Source organism: Eulemur rufifrons, chromosome 1, assembly GCF_041146395.1.
Source record: "Eulemur rufifrons isolate Redbay chromosome 1, OSU_ERuf_1, whole genome shotgun sequence".
Classification (NCBI taxonomy): Eukaryota; Metazoa; Chordata; class Mammalia; order Primates; family Lemuridae; genus Eulemur; species Eulemur rufifrons.
Genome location: NC_090983.1, coordinates 52363798 through 52390721, shown reverse-complemented (window position 1 = coordinate 52390721; position 26924 = coordinate 52363798). Strand labels below are relative to the sequence as shown.

Genomic DNA, 26924 nt, shown 5'->3' with positions numbered 1-26924 from the left:
TGTTTCTATAATACTATTAACATGATGGTAGGGAGTTCAGACATTGAAATCATTAAGAGAAACTATAAAACTCAGTAAGAGAATTAAAACAACAAAAAAAGAAAGAAATACGCCATTTTAAAGACAAACGGTAGCTTCTGCAAGACATGAAGTTAACAAAAACTAACAACTGCATATACTACATTTACAAATCAACATTCTTCAGAGAGAAAACAAATTGCCATAAACCCAGTAACAATCTAAGGCTTCATAAATGTTCTTACATCAAAAATGTGCAGGGCGCAAGTCAGACCAAAGGGAACAAAGAAAAACTGAAAACCAGAAAATGCAGAGAAGAATTTTAAATAGGCTTCCAGTCAATGAGATTATGAGACAAAATCTTTAAGAGGTAAAGAACATTAGTAATTTTTACACATTTTTAGAACTATACTCCCGAGGCAGAGAAAAGGGCACCAGTGGGGTGGGGGGTGGGAAGCATCTGTGGCAATATTTTTAGAGACTGTTCATATTTTACTATTATATTAATAATTAGCCCAAAGTAACAACCTATTAAAATAAAACTGTTGTTCTGGGAACATAAAACCAAAGAGAATTTGAATTGCTGCTCCTTTAGTCAGCAAATTTCAGCAACTTATGAACATCAAAATTTAGAATAATTCTCAACATTTAAAAGATATTAATAATCTATATTTAAAGTACAGGTTTCTTAGGTGACTTATTCGACTCTATAGACAACAAACAAAAACTTACAGTACTGTTTCTGTAATAGGGCATTCATATATTTTTAAAAATTACTTCAATTATATTAACCCTCTTTCTATTCTTAAAAAAATCTGAAAAGTCCTTTATTTGATGAAATAATACTCTCTAGGAAACAAGGAAGGGAAAATAAAGGACTAAACACCTAGACTTTGTTGGAGAATTATTTACTCCAATATAAAATTTAAAGAGCAATACAGAAATTAAATATCACTCTTTTATATTTTGAGGAAAATTATCTTAAAAGATTTAAAATTATTTTTTGTCTCTTTTTACTCATTCTATTAAGAGAGCCTCCTGACTTACCGTCATTTATCAGCCTCCTGACTTATCATCACTCCTTTTTCATATAAGGAGTCAGGATCTGAGAACAATTAGATTGCCTGAATTCTTAGCAACTCCTTACATTAGTTTTATCAGCCATTCTTAGCAAGTGGTCTCAAGTTCCACCACATGGAATCCGTGCAAGCTCAGAGGGATGAGACGTACCCAGACATGCAAAACACATACTGTACAATATCTAGCTCCAATTACATCTTCTATGCTACCCACAAACTTTGTTGTAAATTAGTTTTTCAATGATAAGTACAAAATGGAATGAATTTTTATATCTAATGATCCCAATATTTTTGTATTACTTACAAAGCACTATAACCTACACAATTAATTTGTATACTTACAGTAAGATTTCCAAACAGGAGGTCTATATTCATCTGTATCTGAAAGAATAAATATCAAATTAGTATTACTGAACATGTATATTTTAAATAAGATATTTTAATCATTAATTCATTTAATATATATTTGTTGAGAACTTTGTCCTAGACATTGTGTTAGGCACTAAAAGGCATTCTACATTTTTTTTTCTTTTTTAGTCTTGGTCCTTACTTTCTTGGAGTACAGTTTTACAAAGATGTTCAAAGAAAGTTACTGTATTTATTCAACTGCTTATCACACAAGAACAAAGTTAATTTTACTGCTGGCACTTATTTCTTACAGTAACTGAGGTAATAACAGTCAATGAAGTCTTTGTTTCTTTGGACACATTAACGATTATTAATATTTCACTGAAAATCCCTAAAATCATTGGAATTTTTCCTTTTCAGTCAAATTGACCAGATAGCAATTTTAATCCCCGGAAGTGTTGAGTATTTCTATATTTTTCCCCATTACATTTGGGGGATTCCAGCGTAAATGGTTTTATTAACATGAAGAGAGAAAAGCAGCAAGGTACAGATCTTAGTCCTCATACATCCTGGACAATCAAAACCAGGAAATGAGAAGCACTTCGGTGGAAGAGAGGGAACCACAAAGAACAAGAGGTGAACATCTGCTCTCCGAGTCCATTTCCCCTCACTTGGCTTGAGTGTGGATATCGGAGACAGTGGAAAGAGGCAGTGTGAAGAGATGGAAATACAAACACATGAGGGAGATGGAGTAATCAGAGAAAGGAGAAGGGGCCAGGGTGGTCTGGCTTCTCATCAGCAAAGCACAGCTGAGGAATAATTTTCACAGCCAAATGCTCTGCCTACAAGACTATGTAGCCAAAACAGCAGACACATTTTTTTGGTGTGGAAAGGTGTGGCCAGCCATATCACCTGGCTCTGCTAACATCCAACACGAATCCATTAGGCCATCTGATCCTAAAAATCTTGGTCTCAAAGGAGGCAAGAAAATCCCTGGCAAGTTTATTGAGAAGACTGAATATGTAGCTCAAGTAAAATGGTCATAGACTCAAAACATTCAGCCCCCAATTCCCAACCTTTAAATGCAATCTCACACTTCATTTACGATGTGTTATCATAAACCACACAAATACTTTGAGTCTGAGAGCTACAGCAAGACTGTTAATAATGGGCATAAAGACATAAAAGGGAAATTTTAAGTCATGTGGAAATTGCTTGGCACCCAGAAGTGTTCAAATGTTTGCTTAAAGAACAAATAAAAGATTACACAAATAAATGAATAATGAATGCAGTAAGGCAGCAAGTATAGTGGATTCTCATTATTCACAGTAGTTACACTCTATGAAGTCACCTCAAACACCTTATTTAGGAGAAAATACTGAACCATTGCTCCTAGGGTCAGGTTCCGGTGTGGCTCTGGTCACATTTTCATCAACCAATAAATACATAATCTTGTTTTATGTGTGTTTCTCTTTAAAGACACCTTATTTAGTATATACTGTTAATTCATTAACATTGAACTCACGGCAATAGCACTATAACTCATGACTGAATGAAGCTTATCTAACATATATAAATTTTCTCCATAAGATACATCACAGCCTTTCTATGCTTAGGAACAACGTCTAGACAGCACTTCAATACTAAGCTTGGGGGCCATTTTAAATGGCAAAATCGCCAACCAAAAGCACCTCACAAAAATGCAAAAATATGTGGTACTAAATAGACCATGAAAAGGATACTTGTTTACCGTATGAGAGCTGAAACAAGGAGGCAGAGCATTGCCTTGTTTGACCACAGCTGGGAACATGCAGGTCATATGACTCAAATTTTTTACTGCTCTGTGAATATTTGCAAATGACAGCAAAAGTGCCACGAGTATTTATTTTAGGGTTACAAATAAATGTAAGTGGGCAAATTTGCAAGTACAGAATCCATGAATAATGAAGACTGTAAATAAAAAGCAATTATTTAGGAAAACTACTTGCTCAGGTGAACTTGCCTAGCAATCATAAAAAGTTAGGATGCAACATGACCTTAATGCAGTGATATATAGATACATACATATTTCCTCTGCTGGAGGTGTATGTGTACATGCATGTGCATTTTGGGGGTTAATTATATTGAAGTTTGTCTCAATATGTATATCATAATTAATTCAATTGTATTTTTTCAATACTAGAAAAATTTTGCCTGTAAGCATTTAAGTCATTTTCTGATGTCACTGATATATGCATGCTGTTATATTGTCATTCAATCCCAAGGAGTATGATGTGTAGTAAGTTTGGGTTTATAACAGAAGAGTGTAATTTTACTCTTTTGATGCTCACCCATATTCCACGCATCTCAGCCTCCTTGTCTGGCTCTGAACCATAAGCTGCAGTGACCAGGTGCCTCCTGATGTACCATGTGGGGTTAGGAAAAGAGCAGGCACTCAACCAGACCAGGACCCTGTGTAGGAAAGAACTGAATCTTGTCCTAGAAGAGGTCTGGCCTTTGCCCTCAACTACTAGGAGATAATCTTGGTCTGGGCTAGTCAGAGAGTAACCACGTGATTTAGAATGGGGCTTTGGATCATGTGGTATCAGTTAACCAACAACACCTACGTAATAAAGCCCCAGTAAAAGCTCTGAACACCAAGACTTCGGAGAGCTTCTCTGGTTGGAAATAACGCCATGTATATCATCACACATAAATGCATGAAGAGTATGGGTCCTAACTCCAAAGAGAGAGTACAAAGGAACGAGGACAATGGAAACTCTGGTTCTGTATATCCCCTGGACTCTGCCCTATGTGCTTCTTCCCTTGGCTGATTTTAATCTGTATCCTTTCCCTGTAATAAACCATGACTGTGAATATAATAGTGTTTAGTGAGTTCTGCTGAGTCCTTCTAGTAAATTACAGACCCTGAGGGTGGTTTGGGGAACTTCCTCCCTGTCAAGTTGCAGTTGATGTCAGAAGTGAGGGATGTGTTGGAGACTGTGCTCTGTAACTTTGCAGTTGGCTCTAACTCCTCACATAGCCTGTGCAAAGACTGCACCTGTGAGCAATGAGGGCCTCCTGAAGATCATTCATTTTGACTTTGGAGAAGGTGAGAAAGAGGCTAAGTCTCAAAGTACTGACTTTGAGGAACTGGGTATCTACTGCTACACAGGCTTTCTTAAGGGAACATCAACTTTCACTTGCTGTGTGACTTTAGGAAATTTACTAACTCTCTGAACCTTAATCTGTTTGTCTATAAAATGGAATAACAATATCATCTAAAACGGGAATAGTAATAGCAAAGGTTTGTTGTGAGAATTAAATTAGGCAGCATACATAAAGCACCTTGCACTTAGGAGGCCTTTAGTAAGTACCCTCTCCCACCTTCACCAAAGTGAATTTGAAAACATAATATTAACATGTATTTCAGCCAAGTATTCTCTTCTTCCTATTTTGTTCTTCCCTGTACATAGAAGATATTATTCAAGATGCTACAGCTCACAATCAGGTAGCCACATAAAATTAGTATTCAGCAAAAAACCAAAAAATATTGGGAGAAGAGTTTGAGTTTCTTTTAATATTAAAGCCATTCTAATTAGTGGTATTTAAGAGCACTGGGTTTTAAGTCTTTTCCCAGCAATCTATTTTTTGCTGGTGGGAGTGTATAAACTGGCATAAACACTTTGGAGGGCAATTGGTGAAATGTATCATAAGCCTATAAAAGTGTATAAATAGGTATCTGTTGAGGCAGGGATTAAATGAGATGTTCTTCGAAGAACACTTAAAAATTATGACAGGTTTTCCTATGTTTAAAGGTAGAGATCTTACATCGCCTTGGCATGGATCTTTTTGTTGAGAGGAGTGCTACTTGAAAACTTCCTTAGGCAAAGGCTGGGTACCACCGTCCTCACAACTAGGGGGAGGGAGGACCCAGGGAGGGGAAAGTTGAACGGCTTAGGAAAGAGTGCCTCAACTTCTTGATATGCAGAATTAGTTGCCAAAGTCAGGGAGACCAAGCTTCTATGACCCTAAATCCTCCCAGAAAGGAAGAAACATCACCCCAATATTTAATTCCTGAGATTCAAAACTAAAAAGTTCTGTCACAGAAAACATTCATAGCCCAAACCAATCTGACTGCCAAGAAGAGGCAGAGACACTCCCAAAATAAAATGGCCCTTGAAGGATTAATTGAAACTGGTGATCGAAAGCCACACAAAAAGCTTCTGGGTTTACTAAAGAGGACAGATTCTGGCACAGCCTAAGGTGGATGCTGGAAGTTATCTCTGACCTCAGTCACACTGAATTCAGTCACACTGAATCACTGAGTAAAAGAGAGTGAATTTTAAAAATAATAATAATAAAAAAGTGTAATCTTGACATTCCACTGGGTAACTGCTGTGGTCTGGGCCATCGACTGATCAGAAACGGCATCCTAGGAGCTGTTAGACAAGCAACTATCAGCAAACAGTGCAGGGCTGGTCTTCAACACTGACAGAACATGATGATGAAAGGAAGAGCAGCAGTGTCCTACTGGTTCTCTTGCTGGCATCTGGAAGAGGATGGGTCTACTCTGGGACTGAGTAAACCTCCTGCGGTTCAAGCTTGGAGGAGGAATCGCCTAAAGAGGAAGATACTGCATTTCCTGCTAACTGGGGCACTGATTAATGGAAAAAAATATGGGAGCATATTTGGCCCCTGAATTTATGTAACAGGTCATGACAATTCCTTCTGCATACCTTTTGACTCAGCAGTTCTACTTCTGGGAATTTATTGTAAAACAATTGAAGATGTTTGAAAAATATTAATACAGAAGCATATCACTGCATTATTACTTTTAAGACTAAAAACAGCATTCAACTTAAATGCCCAACAATTGGAAACTGATATAATCGATTATGATATACAGTATACAGTTTGAAGATACCTTGACCACATGAAAAGGACTTTTAATCTGTCAGAAAGTTGGTTCTCTTCTAAATATTTTAAAACTTATAAAATAGTGGTTGTCAAACTTTTTGGTTTCAGAAATCTGGATTCTAAAGAGCTTTCAATATTTACTGATATTAACTATGTTAGAAATCAAAACAGCAATTTTAATAGTATTTTTGTTACCTCATTTAAAACTAATAAACCCATTATATCTTAACATTTTTATGAAAAATAACTTTTTCAGAATGAAAAAATTGGTTTTACATTTGCAAATCTCTTTAGCCTAATACGAGATAGCTAGATTCTCAAATCTGCACCTGTTGTTATATCACATGCTATGTAGCTTCTGGAAGATTCAACTAGATTCTTGCAAGAGAATGAGTGTGAAAAAAGTAAAATAATGTCTCAGTACTATTATGAAAAGTATTCATCATGTAGAAACTGAAAAAACTTGGAGACCCTCAGGGGATCTGACTCTAGTAATCTCTAGATAAGCCTTTCTCATGCAGGTATCTAAACCACAGAGCACAGATAATGATCTGAGAGACAATATTCTCAGTTCTCCCATCTTAGTTTGTTTCCTTTTAAGGTAGATAACAAACTCTTTCTAGAAGTACAAGAGAGAGTTAACTTATATACATCACCTGCCCATGGCCTTGGTGTATTCTCTCCCAGAACCAGGAGAAGAAAGCCTTCTTCAGATGATGACTTTTACTTTTATGTATCTATATATTCTTAAAAATTATACAATGAATATATTACAATTATCCTAAGAGGAAAAAAAACTATTAAAAAGAAAAAAGTGTATGTTAACTATTTGTAAGATGAGGAAAACATGGAAACTCATTCAGATTGAGAAGCGCCTCCTTAACAAACTCCACAGGAGGTTCTAATTGTTTTAAGTGGTCTCTTGAATACACTACCAGAGAAACCCAGTAAAATTTAATTTAGTTTAATTCTTAATTAAATTTCCTGTCACTTTTGGTTAATTGCTAGAATTGTGAGCTAAGAAAATCTTATCTAAACATATTTTTACATATTCTATCATGTTTATGAAAAATGATTCCAATTGTTCTTGCTTTTTTAAACTCAAAGGTACAGATTTTAAGCAAGATTTAGTGGTAAACTCATTGTTGCCATAATTTTGGGGGCTGCTTTTTCTCTATACTCTCAGGACATTCATTTTTCTTTAAATATTAAAAATTTCAAGATATTTATCTGTACCTTTAGGCAATGATTAAAAAAATCCTAGTAAAATCTATCTCAGATAATGTCTTTGATATCTTAGAATTTACAACATTAGGGCTATTTAGGAGGTATTCAAAAGTATTCATTTACTGATGGACAGGATTGAATCTACTTATAAATACCCCAATGTCCTAATTTTTTTTTTTTTTTTTTGAGACAGAGTCTCACTTTGTTGCCCGGGCTAGAGTGAGTGCCGTGGCGTCAGCCTAGCTCACAGCAACCTCAAACTCCTGGGCTCAAGCGATCCTCCTGTCTCAGCCTCCCGAGTAGCTGGGACTACAGGCATGCGCCACCATGCCCGGGTAATTTTTTCTATATATATTTTTAGCTGTCCATATAATTTCTTTCTATTTTTAGTAGAGATGGGGTCTCGCTCTTGCTCAGGCTGGTCTCGAACTCCTGAGCTCAAACGATCCACCCGCCTTGGCCTCCCAGAGTACTAGGATTACAGGCGTGAGCCACTGCCTGTAATTTTTTAGATTAATTTAAAATATTATATAATTGAATAAATCTTTATGCTCTCTCCAATTAGATCCTATTTACAACCAGTACGTCTATAGAGGTTGTTAAAAATGATTAATCTTTGAAAATTAAAAAAGAATTATTTCATTCTTTTCATTATTTATAGTCTTGTGTACCATTACACATTTATGTCTTATGCTTTCTTTGGTTTAGGACAATATTCCTCTGGTGAAGTTTAAACCTGCTTAACTTTTTATTTTAAAAGTTAAATGGTTCATTCTAGAATAGACTAGAATATTAAATTTAAGCTGTTTATTGTTTTAGGCTCAAACCAAAGGCTTTTACAATTTTTAAACAATATGATGAATTTTCTCAAAAGGACTATGTTGTATTTTAAATGAGACTTAGACTAAAGACTTATAAACACTCAAAAGCTGTGTGATTAATGTTTTAAAGCATATTCATTTCAGATTGTCTTTGGTTTGAATATTAACAATTTTGAACTGTATAAAAACAATGACATTTGCTGACAAGAAAAAGGATATTTCTTCCTTCAAATGAAGAAGCACCTTTCAACCAATTGGTGAGATTCCCTGTACAGCTTTAATCCAAAAATGCAAGGCATTAATGATTAATCCCCACCTGTTGCTGTTCTGTTTCTGCACCAAATTTAGATACACCAAAATAATGATATGCTTGTGACAAAACTCTTACTTTACTGTAAAGTGATCTTTTCAAAGAATAAGGGCATAAACAATAAATACTAAACAAGTACTCCTATTAATATTTGAAAGTCACAAAGAAAACCAAGCTCCTTACTCTAAAAGAAGTGTTTCATGGAAAACAAAAATTCACAGTAAAAATTAAAAGGCTCACAATAGCACACACAATTCTAAACTAATGTGGAAACAAAAATGAGCTTTGCTAGGTTTCTAGGTAGCTCACATCCTGACTAAACTTCTTTCCTAGAAAATGCTTCAAAATGTGGAAAGAAGGCATTTCAACTAAGATAATTAAAATTCACCCTACAAAGTCATGGCCAAATCAGGTCAGTTAAATTCACTCTTAGAAGCAACAAAGTCATTTAAAACTGTTCAGAGTTGAAAACTGATGTGTCATGATTCAACTCTGACAGAAGTAAACTATTTTTAAAAGCAAAGATAATTATTTTTAATTCTTCAGAGAATAGTGACCCAGAACTGTTAATACATGGGGAAAAAAACCTTCTGAATCTGTAACTCTAGAGCTAGCATGTAACTTGATCAAAGGTCTCCAGAAACAAATATTCTGCAAATGCAGTGTTCAACTCTTCACTGTGGACCCACACAGCCTGGGCAAACAAGGCCTCCTAAATGAAATGTGAAGCAAACTTGGAAACCTCTCCTTTTAAAAGCTCAAGTTTGGCCTTTTATTAAAGGCCCTAGCAAAGTTTCCTCCAACCAGCTTGGCAGATCTAGCCAACATTACACAAAGTCCTTCTGCTTACTCAATCTTTTCACTATACTCTTAGAAACAAAAAACTATACACAGGAAGTGGGTCATTCAACTCAATCCAAAGATAAGGGGTGTCACTTTCCAACCTACTTACTAGTTCTTCTAGACAAGTCATATATCTGAGGTTTTCTTCTTAAAGGAAGGATTTGGTAATTTCTGATGTTTCTTCTAACATGTTGATACACTGACAGTCAGTCATCAGATAGATCTATTACCCACAGGGTTTCTCAAAGGGAACTTCAAGATGAGATTTAGCTCCTGCCAAGCCTCTCAATAAAATCTCAACATTCCCACTGACTCCCATTTGGATTTTGTTGGGTAAGTGAAAAAAAAATCACCTTTAAGAATATGATACATTTCTTGAAACCCTCTACCCTAGAAAATAGAATAGAATAGACAATTTATTTATTTGCTCTATTTTCTCAACAATGCTCCTCATATTTTAAAGGAAATAGAATCTAATGGTACTTATTCTATTTTCTCAACAATGGTAATAAAGTACACCCTTCTACTTCTCTCCATCGCACATGTCTAAAATTAAAATGCAATAAATTTTAATTTTTTATGAAGTCATTGTAATTCATCCTTAAAAGAATATACAATATGTTATGTATATTTTACCACAATAAAAAATATATTTAGAGCCAGGCACAGTGGCTCATGCCTGTAATCCTAGCACTCTGGGAAGCCAAGGCGGGAAGATCACTTGAGGTCAGGAGTTCAAGACCAGCCTGAGCAAGAGCGAGACCCCATCTCTACCAAAAATAGAAAAAATTAGCTGGACATGGTAACATGTGCCTGTAGTCCCAGCTACTCGGGAGGCTGAGGCAGGAGGATCACTTGACCCCAGGAGTTTGAGGTTGCAATGAGCTATGATGACGCCACTGCACTCTAGCCAGGGCAACAGACTGAGACTCTGTCTTAAAATATATATATGTAATATATATATATATTTATATCCGATGAACATTTTTTCCATACCCAAGTTAGACTTTTAACCATTCAAAGCACTTCAAGTTACAGATATTAAAAATGTAACAATATGAACACTGCAAAATTTTTACTTTTTATTTTACAAATTCTGGCAAATAACCAGCTAAAACTATACTTCTCATGGGGAGCTTCCTAGTCAGTTACTTAAGAACTGTAATTCAGCTGTCTCAAATGCCCTCACCCTCTTCAGTAGACAGTTTATATCCTCCTTGATCTTTTCTTAAAGGAAAAATTGCAAACAGTGTTTTTCTCCTTGTTATTATTCATCACTGGGGGCAAATTATTCCCAATCCATGTTTTTCTCATACTGCAACATAGTTTTGTAGTAATGACCCATCTGGATCCTTGCCCTTGGAAAAGGAATTGATCATCATATTCTCAGGCCTAGGAGTATGCAAAACAATGTGTTTATTACAATGTGTATTATTCTTTGACACAGATTCACAGTTAGGATTCCCCAGTGATGAGAGTCAGTATGTCATTTCGCCAACAAGCATTAAAACAGCAGCCTTTCAAAGTCTTCCTTCCATCTGTGTTCAAGCTTTATTAAGAAGACAGTTGTTCAGAAAATATTAATAAGATACACTAACCCTTAAATGAGACTCTATAGGGAAAAGAGAGATAAAGCTCCTATTACTAATACTTTGATGTCACAAGTAACTGAGATGGGAAGAAAAGATCACAACATTCCTCATCTTGTCATGATAATTTCCAAATGTGTTTCTTTTAAACTGGACTTTTCTGGGAAAACCACACAGTCACTAAGAAAAAAAAAAGGGGGGAGATTCTGAGGAACACAGAAAAGTTTGCTTTCGATTACAAACTGTAGAGCCAAATGTAGAATAAGGCAACTCATAGCTGGAGGGAAGAAGGCAAAGGCAGATATGGAAGTAATACTGTGTCAACCACAAATGAGCAGAGTTGGATAATTCTAAGCACATGCTAACTGTCCCAAAGTATAATAAAATGCTCAGCATCTTTTAATTAACTATGCTTTGACTGTATACATGACAATATAGGTTGCCAAGATGCAAAAACTCTTTGGAAATAAGAACTTGTGTTCCAAATTGATAGGTACTTGTTTTTCTTTCTGAGGGCACAACTAGGGCATGAAAGATCTGGGGGTTGTGATGTCTTTTGCCTACACTTAACATCCAACAAGGCCTGAAATGAACACGTAATGGACTGATTGTCCTAAAAAGTTCCTGCAATGTAGGGACATGAGGCACAATTAAGCGAAAGCATAACAGCAACAAAGGTCCACGTTTTCTCAATTATAAAATCCAAATGCTTTGAAAAGTGAAAGTATTTTTATAACTCATTTGGCAGCAAATCTTGGTCTGATTTGAACCTGGCAGTATTTTAATAACTCCTTATAACTCATTTGGTGGCAAAAATCTCACCTGAATGATATGAGAATAGTCTTCATTTATCCCATTAAGTGTAACTATTCATCCACTTCATTGCAGAAATATTAATGTGTGATTACAGAGTAATGCTTCAGACACTACTGGGGGTGTCATAAAATATACTACATATATGAAATGTATCACCTTTCCAAAATCTTAAAAATTCTGAATTCTATTACATATCTAGTACCAAGGGTTCTTTGGATAAGGGATTACAGACCTGCTACTGTTATTAATATTTATGACTGATCATGTTAAAACATAAGAAGATGTCACTCTTCTGCTGGGTTCTCTCCAATGGCTTCCTGTGTCACTCAGAATAAAACCCAAACTCTTTATAGCTGCCTACAAAGATAGCTATTCAAAAAGGACAACTTGTTAGAAATGCAGAATTGTAGAACTCCCATCTATGAATCAGAATCTGCATTTTCACAAGACTAGTAATGTGCATGTGTACGTCAATTTCTCAGAAGCACTGACCTACGAGACCCTGGATGATATGGCCCCTTTACCTCACTGAGTTCGCCTAGTTCTTTCCCCCTCACCACTCTTCTCCAGCCTCTGGTTTCCTTGCCATTCATCAGACATATGAGACACACTTCCACCCAGCTGTTTCTGGAATGTTCTCCCAGGTATTTCTATGGCTTGCTCCCTCACCTGCTTCAGTTCTTTACTTCATGAGACCCTCCCTGTTATTTTATATAAAAAGCTCAAAACCCCTAACACTTCATATTCTCCTTTTGTTTTCTCCTAGTACTTATTACTATCTAAAATACTATACATTTTACCAGTTTATGATGTTTTTTGGTTGTCTCTCTACACTAGAATGTCAACTTGATGACAGCAGGAATTTTTATCCTTAGTGCCCAGAACAGTCATTCTCAGTGTAGTCTGTGGACATTTGTGGGTTTCTGGGGAGTCCATAAACTCAAAACTATTTTCATAATCATATTAAGAAGTAACTTGCCTTTTTCACTGTATTGACATTTGCACTGGTGGTGCAAAAACCATGGTGGGTGAAACTGTTGGCACCTCAGCATAAAACAAAGCAGTGGCAACAAACTATATTAGTTGTCTTTGTACTCTTCACCACCACACAGTCATAGTAAAATAAAAACAAAAAAATTCAGTTTCACCCAGGAATGTCCTTGATGAAGCAGTTTAAAAAGTATTAATTTTATCAAATCTTGACCCTTGAGTATACATCTTTTTAACATTCTGTTGAAAAAAATGGGAAGTGTGCACAAGGCACATGTGTTGTATACTGAGTATGATGGCTGTCTTGAAGAAAAGCACGTGTGAGAACATTAGAGTTGTGAGCTTAACCAGCAGCAATTTTCAAACACATCATCTTACTTGAAAGAATGACTGAAAACTATGATAAATGAGACTTGGGTATATGATAGATATTTTCTCAAAAATGAACAGAGTGAGCTTGTTACTTCAATAAAAACAACCGAGAGTATTTATCACCTGTCATAAAATTCAAGCTTTTAAGTGAAAATTAGAATTTAGGGAAACTTGTATCCACTACCATGAGCTTGATAGTTTGTTAATATCTGAAGACTTTTCCAATGAGATCAATGATGACATTAAAGGATGTGATTTTTAAACACAGTGTTAACATTCATAAGACTCACGTAACTCAACGAACTAACATTTTTGAAATGACAAATGCATAATACAGGCACGAGTAAAAGATCTAGTAAAATACAAAATAAACCAATGGATTTTAATGTAACAGAGTAGAAAATGTTCATCAATATGGTTTCAGAGTTCACATTGCAATTGATCTTTAAGAAACTACCACTTGTCAAGTTTTAATGAAGTATCAAAGAATGCCCATAACTATTAATATTTGAAAAGATTATTAAAGTACTCCCTTCTTTTCCAATTGATCTGTATGAGGCCAGATTTTCCTTATGTATCCCAATCAAAATAATTATACTGCAAAAGATGACTGCAGATATGAGAATCCAGCTGTCTTCTAAGCCAGACATCAAAGAGTTTGTAAAAATGTGAAAGAATATACCTCTTCTCACTACTTTTTAAAATAGTTATATTTTTCATAAAATATGTCAACATGAAATGCATTTATTAATGTTATTTTTAAATTGATAATTTTTTTTTTTAATTTTTTTTTTTTTTTTTTGAGACAGAGTCTCACTCTGTTGCCCAGGCTAGAGTGAGTGCCGTGGCGTCAGCCTAGCTCACAGCAACCTCAAACTCCTGAGCTCAAGCGATCCTCCTGTCTCAGCCTCCCGAGTAGCTGGGACTACAGGCATGCGCCACCATGCCCGGCTAATTTTTTCTATATATATTTTTAGCTGTCCATATAATTTCTTTCTATTTTTAGTAGAGGTGGGGTCTCACTCTTGCTCAGGCTGGTCTCGAACTCCTGAGCTCAAAGGATCCGCCCACCTCGGCCTCCCAGAGTGCTAGGATTACAGGCGTGAGCCACCGCGCCCGGCCTTAAATTGATAATTTTTAAAACTTCTCAATTTTAACTTCAAATATAGTAAATGGCAATACATATAACCCATATAAACAAATGTTCCTTAGGGTTCTCAATAACGTTTGAAAGTGTAAATGGGTCCTGAAATTAAAAAGTCTGAGAATCACTGGCCTACAAAAATAGCTAGTTCGCAGTAGTAAATTTTGTTGCATTGGACACTCACAATGTGCCAGGCTCTTGTTAAATGTTTTTACACTTTATTTCATTTATGTCTCAATACAACCTTATAAAGTAGGCATTATTACTATTACCATTTTATAGATAAGAAAACCAGTACTTGAAAGAGATCAAGGTACCTGTTTACAGTCACAAGCAACAGAGCCAATACTTGAACCAAGATCACGTGACTCCAGATCTCATGCTCCTAACCACTCCTGATACTGACAATAAAGGACTGCTAGGTTAGAAACAAGGCAAACAGTGCAAAGCAAGGTGACTATATCTAAAAATATCAAGGCAATATGCAGCAGCCAAAATACAAAGTCAAATGAGTTGGGGATTGAACAGAGACAATCTGAGCAAGTTCATGTGAGCAGAAGAAAGACCAAGACAACTTTTCACAGGCAGATACAGATGCCTGAGGAAATACTTCAAATGCAGTCCACAAGGGCCCAAAAACTAACACTTCTAAAGAAAGGACCATACTGTAGTTCCAGCTACTTGGGAGGCTCAGGCAGGAGGATGGCTTGAGCCCAGGAGTTTGAGGTTACTGTGAGTTAGGCTGATGCCATGGCATTCTAGCCTGGCCGACAGAGCAAGATCGTCTCAAAAAAAAAAAAAAAGAATGGACATTAATAACTCCGAAACATCTAGCTTCAAGATCAGCTTCCCAGCTTCCAAGGACAGTAGAAACAAGTCAGTATCCCCTATGGTCAGGTTCATTTACGACGATATTAAAGTCGTCTTGCTACTGTTGGTTTCCCTCTAGCTCATGCTTCAGTATAACTATCAACAAAATTTTCAGGATGTTCTTTGGTTCTTATGTCCAAAGAGAGTTGCTACCTCATTAAATCTATCAAATCCAAGAAGTACCTCCTTTCAAACCCACAGGAGGGTGATATCCGGAATCTTCATCATCCAGACTGGCCTAGTGAGAAGAAGGGCACTTACTGTCTACACCTCATGAAGCAGTCCTGTATGGTCAAAACAGTAAACCCTTCCCAATTTCAAATTCTCCTAAGCTAAAAATTCCTGCTAGAATATGCAGATATACTTTCTGCAATCTTGAATTTTCCATTTCCTGTAATATTTAACCTATGAATCACTTTTGTTGGAGATGATTAAAAAATGAGAGATCCAGGATGGAAGAAAAAAAGGTGAAGTGGGTGGCAGAGCAGTAGTCACAGTTTTAGCAATGCACCATTCAGACAATGGAAGTTGGGGCAAAGAAATTAAAGTGAGATCTTGCAACCATCCCCCTCATTCTATTAGGAGGGCAGGAGGGAGGCCATAAAGTCAGGTTATTAGAGTGTTCACCTAAGTGTAAAGTGTTCAGTGCTAAGGCTGGTATTATCATGTAAGGAATTGAGCTACATAACCCTATCACAGAGAAAGTGAAAAATTCTGACTTGGCTATGCACAGAGAAGACTAGAAATAGAAAAATATAAACTCTTAGTATGCATGTCTGCAACAATGAAAAAATGAATTTACACGCATATTCTCAAAATTTTAGATGAGGGAGCTCCTGCAAAGTTCCTAATGTAATCACTGATATTCCTTCTGTAGTATTCTATCTTCATTTTATGTCAGTGAATATAAAAAGAAAATTATGAGGGCTTTCATAGCTTTACTAGTGACCCAGGATCACTTTAATACTTTATCTTGAACCCTTCAGTTCTTCAACCACAAATTCTTCTACATGGGGTCATCAAAGTAAACATCTTAAGGTTAGAAAGAGAATGCTACATAACAATGATTATGCTCACTGGTATTTTCCACAGTTGAGCAGGCTACCGTCCAATCTTCGTGCCTCCTTCCTACCACAGCCCATGCTTCAACATATGGCATGCAGGACTACAGTGACTCAACATTTTGCCAGATCATAAAACAGAAAACATGCATATAAAACACAGTTAAGTGTTTTAGATTCCACAGAGCACTGCAGTCTTCTTGCATGATATCAGTGGACCAACGCAGGCTGCTGGAAGCCCAGTCACAAAACACATTTTTCTTAGGAAGAGCAGAAAAATCTGGAGCAGAAGCTGACAAAATATGTATTACAGTTAGGGAAACTAATGACTGAAAGTACTGGGATATTTCCCTATGAACAAGCAAAACAAACAAAGACAAAGATGATGATGATGAAAAAGAACAACAAGCAAATACAAGCAGAAGACGAAGGATGTCTGAGCACTTCACCTGCGGGTGGTTGGGAGGAAAAAGTGTTACGTGTTTTCTGCCAGGCTGACTGTGAGTTTCAGGACTGACTATGTCGACATGGCTCCCTGTGTTGCTAGCGCTGGCAGTGCAGGGCAGTGGTTAAAGTGGGGGCTCTAGGGGGCTGGAAACCTGCCTTTACTGGCACTCAGTAATTTTGAGTCTGACACTGGGCATGTCAACTGGACAAACGAGTATTAGCTGTTGTTATTACCACCAAAAAATTGTTTTAACTTGATTCCTGGAGTACCTGACATTAAAGAAAGTTCTAGGGAAACAAATATAGATGTCACTGGCAAGATTGTCATAAACAGTCTTCAGAACATTTGTGATACCACAACCTAAGCTATTACAGAGTAACATTTCTTTTTGTCATGCTGCAACGAGCATTTCCTAAGCTACTGAGCATTTTCAGAGGGATTCAGAGCATTTTCAGAGGGATGAATGGCAAACAGAGTAAACAGAGCAAACAGAGTAAACAGCTTAACAAAGCCAAAGTTGTCCAGTTTGACTCCAGCCAACATTTATCTGACATAATTTTAACCCCCATGCACATGGCAGTGATGTTTTTATAGAAATCAAGCATGGGACACAGTGGGAAAACAGGCACTGGTTAAAGCCATATGAAGAAATATGTGAGTTAAAGTAGTACAAGGAGTCTCTTATATGAAACAGGGTATCTAGTGGTCTCAAGATACTACAAAGGATTTTCCAAAATCTCCTTGTTTAGAAGATAGCATTTCTTTTTTTCCCATTTCTACTTGAGGACTCAGAATACCATGCCAATGCCAAACACACTTCACACATGAAATGACATAGTCCAAAATGTTTACTGAAATGAAAAGGTGGATAATCAGTTTATTTTTAAATATCTAAATAGAGTCTTCTTTCATTTAACTCCAGACCTGATGTAGCTTTCTAATAAGCAATATTATTTGTTATGCAAAAAGCAGACTGAGTGATTTATGTTATGCAGCTGTGAACAAGCATTTTGTTTAAAATACTGTCTGCATGCTTTACTGCACTCACATTGTTAGAATGCCCTCAAGGATGCTGAATAGTAGGGACTGAAAAGCAAAAGGTCATTGTCACTGGAATATGAAAAAAGAATTACCTGATTCAAACCAATATCAAGCACAGAGAAATGACAGGAATGGAAAAAGATTTTCATGTACCTTTGTCAGTCTGTAAGAGAGAATTATTTAATAAGACTGTTTAAATTCCTATAACACAGCATAACAAAAATAAGTCTTTACAGTTCACAAGTGACAATTAGATCAAATTCTGTTTTCTCATAAATTTTTAAATATTTGGTATACTTTTAAATGTCAGTACAAATATGCAAGTAGTAAATGTTTTCCCAGCACCAATGAAATGCTCAAAAATAAAGGTAAGAGTAATATAATTTTATTCATATTAATAAACAAACATTAGACTGGTTTCTTTCATGCACATAATATGAAATAAACAATTTCAGAAAACTTGAGTTCTCAGTACATGTGCCTGTAATTTTAAAGAAAATTGTCTTGATTTTCTGTGTGAATAGGCCATAAGAAATGATAAAAACACACAACACATTGACACGAGCTGAACTGCCCACTGGGGTTAACTGTTCCAGCAATCTTGCCTAATAGACAAGGAAAATAATTTATGCATTTTATTGCTAAATGCAGTATTTTCTGAAAGTGTTAAGAAGTTCTGAGAAAACCCCTGGTGGCAAATGAATGCATATCATTAACTTAACCATTTTAATCCTCTGCTGCTCTGTAGTAAAAAGCTAATACAGTCAGAAGTAGGCTAAACTAATAATTTAAAAATATACATTTACAGTATAAATGCAAGTGTTCCCTCTAAAAGGAATGTGTACTGGGAGGGGATGGTTCTTTTCATCTGTTTGAGAGCCAAATTTCCATATTCATGAATTTCTTTTTTAATTTTGAAAATATCCAAACATACAAAAACACTGAAAAAATTGTACAGGAATATCAGTATATCTTTTCTCTAAATTCACTAATTGTTAACATTTCGTCCCATTGTTACCTTCTCGTCCCTTCTCTCTGTTACCTAGGCCATATCAACCGTTTCAAAGTAAGTTGCAGGCATGCAACACTTTACCTTTAAATAGTACAGCGTGTATGTGCTAGAAATAAAACGAGAACATTCTCCTATATAACCATAAAAAACATTATCACACCCCAGAAATTAATTCTCTCTGTGCCATGAAAAACAGTCATTACCATTTACCATCCAGGTCCATGAACTCTATTTTTGTATAAATTTAAAGTCATTTTATAAATATTTACAGATGTCAGAATAAAAGGATAGTGAAAAACAGAATTTTTTATAAAAATTTAAACAGGAAAGCCCAAATTTTATTCCATATTTTTTCTTGAAGATATACACCCAAAATGGGCAGCATTCTTTAAATGCTCATCAATTGTCTGTTATGCATGAACCTGGGACAGACATATCCCTATTGTAAATACTGATTCCAGTTTTCAAATACATCTAGCTTATAGCAAATAGATTCTAGTTTATCATTACTTCTGGTTCTTCTCACTTGGCATTTTCAAAATACAATCAAGATTCCAGACTTCAAAAGCATCTTCATTGAGTTCTGGTTTGTCATTACCTCTGTTTTTTTCCTGACTTCTGTTTTTTCCTCTTGCACTTCCATCTTTAAAACAGAATACTTTTGAAAAGTCAGGTGGCTTATAATTTTGTTGAAGAAAGGAAAGCCGTCTTTCCTCCATAATTGCAGAACGTTTTCATTTTTAGATTCATAAAAACTTATTAGAATGACCAGTCACTTTTGTAAACATACCTGTCTTTGGCAACTGTCCACTAAATAACAGCATCAAGTATATTTTGGTGCACAAACATGATAAAAGATGAAGAAGCCCAGGCACTTGTCCTAACAGCAAAACAGGATGGTCCAGATTCTTGCTGCAATAAAATCCTTCCTGCTGAATGACTAAGTGAATTTGAGTATTATATCTCCTTTTTGTCCTTAGATACTTCTTGTTCACTGTCAATTCCTGAGTTTGATAAGATTCACCTAAGACTGTCAGTTGGCAAACTGCTTCTGTAAATTGTTAGAAAGTAAGTATTTTATGCTTGGCAGAACAAACCATTTCTGTCAACTACTGAACTCAGCCTTTGTAGTGGAAAAACAGCCATAGCCAATACGTAAATGAGTGGGCATGGCTTTTCCCAATAAAACTTTGGCAAGCTTGTCAACCCTGGCCCTAGCATATCATCGTCTGATAATTGATATTGAGATTTCTTTTATATGAGCAATTTACCCATCATCATTAAAGTCTAGAATGCTATTACATTACCTGTTCATCTGATTTATCTAATAATTATGAAAAATCTTCCTCTATCAAAGTATTTCTCTTTGCTATTATGGGCTGCAGAAAAAAATTCTGAATTTCCAATTGTGTTCAACAAAGTGTATTCAATGAAAATTTAACAAACAGCAAAAATAGGGTCTCCAGGCTTCTTTTATACCTTCTTGTGAATGTTGCAATACTTTGGGCAACACAATAGGAAAACTGAAGGAGGACCCAATAGTGGTCATGTATTTCACAAGTGCAGCATTCTGTTTTCTTATTACTTCAGTCTTTTTTTTTTTTTTTAACATAATTGGGAGTAATTGCTAAGCAATGATCAAATAATTCCTAGGATGATGGAGTGGCAAAAATAAGATCACTAAAATCCCTAATTTATAAAGGGACCCATGTGGTAACTACAAAATATGACGACTTTTGTTCAATGAAAAAATAATTGTTTCTTTGTTCTCTGGAAGACCTTTAAGAGAGAATAAAAATGATGAAATGTCAAAACTTACAAATAGATCTGCTCAAAAAAAAATCAAAAATTCGTTAAAATGGACTCTGATGGTATACCAAGGTTTAAAAATCATCAGATTATGTGAAAAATGTCCTTTTATTCTGCTTTTTGATCCAGGATCCAATCAAGGCTTATGCATTGCTTTTGGTTGCCATGTCTCCTTAGTGTTTTTTAACCTAGAACATTTCTTGCCCTTCTACATTTTAAAAACATCTTTCATGATGACAACATTTTAAAAACATCTGGACCAGCTGTCTTGTAGCACTGGGGTCCCCAACCCCCAGGCCTCGGACTGATACCGGTCCATGGCCTGTTAGGAACCAGGCCACACAGAAGGAGGTGAGTGGTTGGGCCAGTGAAGCTTCCTCTGTATTTACAGCTGCTCCCCATCGCTGGCCTCACTGCCTGAGCTCCACCTCCTGTCAGATCAGTGGCAGCATTAGATCCTGCATTATGGTGAGTTGTATAATTATTTCATTATATATTACAATGTAATAATAATAGAAATAAAGTGCACAATAAATTAATGTGCTTGAATCATCCTGAAAACCATCCCCTCTACCCACCCCCCCCCCAGGGAAAAACTGTCCTCTATGAAACTGGTCCCTGGTGCCAAAAAGATTGGGGACCACTGTTGTAACATGTCTATATTCTGTCTTCCTCTGATTATTTTCCCACAATTCAGGTCAGGACCTGCTACATAATTTGCAAACCCTTGTTCAAAAATTACTAAGAACTTCAAGACAGCAGCAGGAGAGCCTTAAAACATTAACTGCCATGTGAGTTGAATTTAACTCATGCTAGTTTTGAGCATGGGGCCTCATGAAGCATATGTAACTCACACATCTCTTTACCTTGAGCCTCATGAACTATTTTTCAAGTTGCATATAACCCACGTACAGAAAACAATAAAAAATAAATTTTTCATTCAATTAGACAGGATCGTTTTGTTTTCAAAGTTTTTATTCTATTTTCAGAATAAAACACTGTGGCCCTGGGGAAAATTTTTTTTTCCCAGTGTGGAAGTCAATGTGTTAAACCAAGAACAAGGTCCTTTTGAGTGTGAGGCCTGAGTGACTGCATAGGCCACATGCTCAGGAAGCCAGCCCTGATTCAGGTTAAACATTTCTGAAAGCTTGCTACACAGTGATGACTCATGCTTCCCACTGCATCACATTAAGAGACATATCCATTTTGTAAATACTAATTCTAGGCTTCAAAGACATCTCTAATCAATTCTAGTTTATTATTGCTTCTGGTTCTTTTTGCGCTTACATTTGTCAAAATGTGATAAAGATTCTAGATTTCAAATACATTTTTAATAAATTGTGATAGTGTGAAAAATATTTAATGATACATGATCATTTTAAACTGTTCTTAGCATGCAATCCCTTACCTTCCAGACCAACCACACTGATAATACAAATAAAATGCTTTCAAAATATCCTGAAATCAAAATGATAGTCAAACCTTTAGTGACTGAAGAGAAAAAAATCTAGATCACCAGCTATCACATAAAATCTCATTCATTCATTCATCAAACATGTATTAATATTAATAATGAGGCCAGGTGTGGTGGCTCACGCCCATAATCCCAGAACTTTGGGATGCTGAACTGGGAGGATCACTTGAGGCCAGGAGTTTGAGACCAGCCTGAGCAACACAGTGAGACCCCGTCTCTACAAAAAATTAAAAAAACCAGCCAGCCATGGTGTTGCACACCTGTATTCCCAGCTACTTGGGAGGCTGATGCAAGAGGATCATTTGAACCCAGCCCAGGAGTTTGAGGCTGCACTAAGCTGTGATGATGCCACTGCACTCTAGTCCAGACAACAGAGCAAAACCCTGTCTCAAAACAACAGCAACAATAAAACATACCAAACAAACAAACAAACAAAAAACCCATGTAATAAGTGCCAACTAGAGATAAATTACATAGAAATAAATGTGAGAATAGAGTTGCTAATAGATACCAGAAGGAGAGTCAATTTCAAGCCTAAGCCTTCCCATTCACTAAATTTTATGAATACCGAGCATATTTTACATGGGATCCAGTGGGATTATAATGAAAGAGAAAGCACTTTGGAAACAAAGTTACTAAGTAATATAGGAAAATAAGTATTATCCTTATCAACCATAATAACTTGTTCTTGAAATTTTTACACAGAATAATTATTTAATTTGATAAAATACTCATGAGAAATGGAAGGTTTCCTGGATTACACACTGTTTATTTTAAAAGAAGGAATGATCAACTTATTAATATGACTTACACCAGAATCTCAGTCCTCCATTCTCTTTTTCCCTACAGTCAACCCAGGAAAATTGCCTGTTAGCAGGCTCTGATTATGTGTAATCCAAGGGATATAAAGCAGTATTAGGATATATATATAGGATTACTATGGCACATCTTTTTAGAGTTATTATATTCCAAGATTTAAGATTCTGAATTTTTGTGCTCACCACCTGACTCTTGCATTTCTATGGGGAGAGGGGAGATTGTGAAAGCCCTAAGAGTAGAAATGCTTCTGTACAAAAAGTAACTAGAACTGTTGGCATTTTTATGTTACTACGGTATTCTTTTTAAGTCTAAGTGAACAATAAGAGCTAATGCTTTGAGAAAAAGAGAGGTTAGTAACATTGACCTAACACAACGTTTGCTATCTCCAGTTCACCAAGAAGGGGGAAGGACCCAACAGCAAGATTTAGAAGAAAAAAAAGTTTTCACTATTATGAACCAGTGTTCGGTTTGTTAGCTTGTTTACTTGAAAACCAAAAAACCGCCCCCCCAAAAAACCATCCCACAGCCCCCCAAATATCAGTTCAATTTCCTGCTATAATTGCATTTGATCAAGTATTTGTTTATAAACACTATATTTAATTCCACTTCTCTGCATTGTGAGCTCCCCAGAACATAAAAATACCTGGTTCTGTTTTTACATGTGAAATTTTATAGTCTTCATTTGCCTTTTTAAAATTATGATCTTAAATCTGTTTTCAAGTAAGTTTGAAGAATTAAGCTTAAAATACAATTGGAAATGCAAATGATTAAAAAAAAGAAATTCAGGTGAGATACGCCTGATTTCCTAACAGAGGGTGCCACTACGTCTTCCCTCAACTACAACCAGTCAGTAACAAACAGCAGTAGTCAACTGAAAAGCATAAGATGTAATTTTTAAAATGGTAGATTGTGAATTTGCAAATAAACCTAAACTTTGATATTCGTATATGAAAAATACCTGAGTGGAAACTGCAATGAAACTATCACTCTTCCAGTGATTTGTAATCATATCATTTTGAAGGAAAAACTCTAAAGAAATTTTGCAACTAAACAGAAAATATGTCTTAGCTAGAAACAATAAAGCAAGAGGCTCAAACTAATTTGCAAATTTAAAAATTGCTTAAAGCTTCCATAAAGATCAGTTTGCTTATTACCTTAGAAGTAAAATTTGGCCAAATTTTGTGCTGTGGATATAGTCTCATCCACATCTGGCAAAAAGGAAACCAAATTAGAGAAAGGTACCATCATCAAATGGTATCTCTTAACGTACTCAAAAGATCTATTTAGGCAAATGATTGAGGGAGCTAACCTGGCTCTTTCATTTCAAGTTGGATAATTAGGTCTTTGTATATTTACAAAAAATAACATCTATGTGGGCATGTCGTTTTGCAAAGTACTTGATCATAAACCAAGAGATGTGAGATCAACTTAAAAATTCATGGGCTTGGGCTAAAGAGAATAGAGGTAAAACTATGGGAAAGTGGTAATTAGGGAGCACTACCCATTGAGCACCCCAGAAGCCACTGTATCCTTCATAGGACCATTATCTTTAGTCACTGAAAACATTCCTTTAACAAATATTTTTTGAGACAAAAACAATTGCTAACTTCTAAATAAGCAACTTTCAGTTTCCCATACAAGCAAGTAATCTAACTTTTCAGTGAATGACACACATATTGAAACTCCCACTAAGCAAAGCACAAAAACACTGTCCAAGCTATTCAACATCCCTCATGACTGCCTCACATACATCACAAAGCAATAAAATAAATTCTTCCTGTTTGTGTTAACAGATTTATACAACTCTAAATATTCTTTAATTCAGTGCAGTTTTCTATAACCGACAGCTCAATTCATTAGCATTTGTCCATTAACTTAGGAAAACAATAGTAAATATTTTTTCCTGATATAAAATAACATATTAAAAATGGACAAGTTATGGGCCAGGGGCAGTGGCTCATGCCTGTAATCCTAACACTCTGGGAGGCAGAGGTGGGAGGACAGCTTAAGATCAGGAGTTCAGGACCAGCCTGAGCAAAAGTGAGACCCCATCTCTACAAAAAATAGAAAAACAATTAGCTGGGTGTCGTGGTACGCACCCATAGTCCCAACTACCAGGGAGGCTGAGGCAGGAGATTGCTTGAGCCCAGGAGTTTGAGGTTGCTGTGAGCTAGGCTGACACCACTGCACTCTAGCCAGGACAACAGAGTGAGACTCTGTCTCAGAAAAAAGAAAGGACAAATTATGGAGTAGAATATCAAATTCACATTAATTTTTAACATAACAACATTTAGTTCACAGAAATTCTACACTTGCAGTTCTATCAGCCTGTGACCCAGAAATGTCCCCAGCAATACCTAACCCCATCCATTTACTCTCTTCTGCCTTTGCCAGCAAGTATAAAAATAAACATAAGGCTAGGTTACTGTAGGTCACTTTTTCTGTAGGCAACAGCACATACCTTCACCTGTTATTGATATCTTTTGGCAGTTTAAAATAAACAGTTATATGCCAGGAAATATTATGGGTTTTTTAAATTTAAAATTAAAAATATATTTTTAAAATAATAGTTGTCCCCCACGTGTACAGTCCCACCGTCAATGAGATTCAGAAGCATTTTACTTGGTTAAATTGGATTCAAATAAAGACACTAGTATTAAAAAACATTTCATATCCACCACCAAAGAAGAAAAAATAAAGATGTTAAAGAAAAAAACACAGGCAAAACTAATCTACAGTGTTAGATGTCAGGATAGCGATAAACTTTGGGGAGAAAGAAGGGAGTATGATTGGGGGGAGTTTCAAGAGGGACTATTTGGAAATAATTCATGCAGCATATGATATCTGTATTTTACTTACTTTGTTAATTATTTGTATACTTTACTTAAATACACTTATACATTGTGTGTTATAAGTATGTTACACTTTAATATTTTTTTTTACACTTTAGTATTTTAAAAATAAATATGACTGCTTATTTACAGTTCCACTGTTGTTAATTAGCATCAGTAGTTCTACTGGACCAAGTCTAAGGAATATGCAATAGTTATCTCAAATAGTGTTTGCTATGGGTCAAACACAACTCAGGGAAGTCCCACCCACAAATTTTAACATGATAACAGAGATCAGAAAAAGAAATGAGCAAAATATATCTGAGTATAGGATCAAACTTCAGAATTCATACATTCAGAATAAACAAGTTAGCTAATCAGCTAGTCAAGTGAAAAGACAAATGCTTTTCTTGACAATTGTATACGTGTCTACATTTTCATAAGAGATGATGGGAAAGACTCACCAAGAACAAAACTCAGTTTGAGCTATTTAATTTTCACTTGGTCTCAAATGTGGACTGTAAATTTAAACACAGAGAAACGAGACAGGAAATAAATCTATTAATTGAGGCGAAGTTTTTTTTTTTATCTTCAGAAGTTTTTTAGAATTTAATTCTGGAAAAAAACAACTAGAAATGGGCACATTTAAAAGCTCAATCTTCATTTTATCAATGGAAAAACAATCAAGGCACTTTAAAAATAAGATCTTAAGATCTCCTCAAAGATACCAGTAGATGAATCAGCCCTGCGTGCTGTGTGTACGCTCCTTACATCTGTTCCTATATATATCTGACCAATGTTTCTCAAGAAGTTCCTTAGTTCAGAAATTAATTTATAGTTCAGCTGTGGGATAAGAGAAAAAAGAAATTAATTTAGAAAGAAATTAATTCAATGAAAATTATTGAACTTTAAAGAGATTGTGTTTTATAGGCTTTTAAAAAGAAATCCTGTGCACAACAGTATGATGTAAATGAGGGTAACCTGAAACCGAACACTAAACCCTTGATATAGGAAAGGGCAAGCTAACAAAAGAATAGTTCAATGTGCAGCCTACCCACAGAACACATTCATTATGCAAGCTTAGCAGCCAGTACATACAAAAT

The 26924-nt window shown here is 35.8% G+C and overlaps 1 protein-coding gene across 3 annotated transcripts in view; it reads right to left on the bottom strand.

Moving 5' to 3' along the window:
• The window catches only part of CHN1 (chimerin 1), a 181525-nt gene that overhangs the window by 131131 nt on the left and 23470 nt on the right, over window positions 1-26924 (bottom strand). For all 3 annotated transcript variants that reach the window (XM_069470656.1, XM_069470663.1, XM_069470649.1), the window contains one exon: window positions 1440-1478. In XM_069470656.1, coding sequence (XP_069326757.1) covers window positions 1440-1478 — 39 coding nt within the window. The remainder of the gene's footprint in view (window positions 1-1439; window positions 1479-26924) is intronic.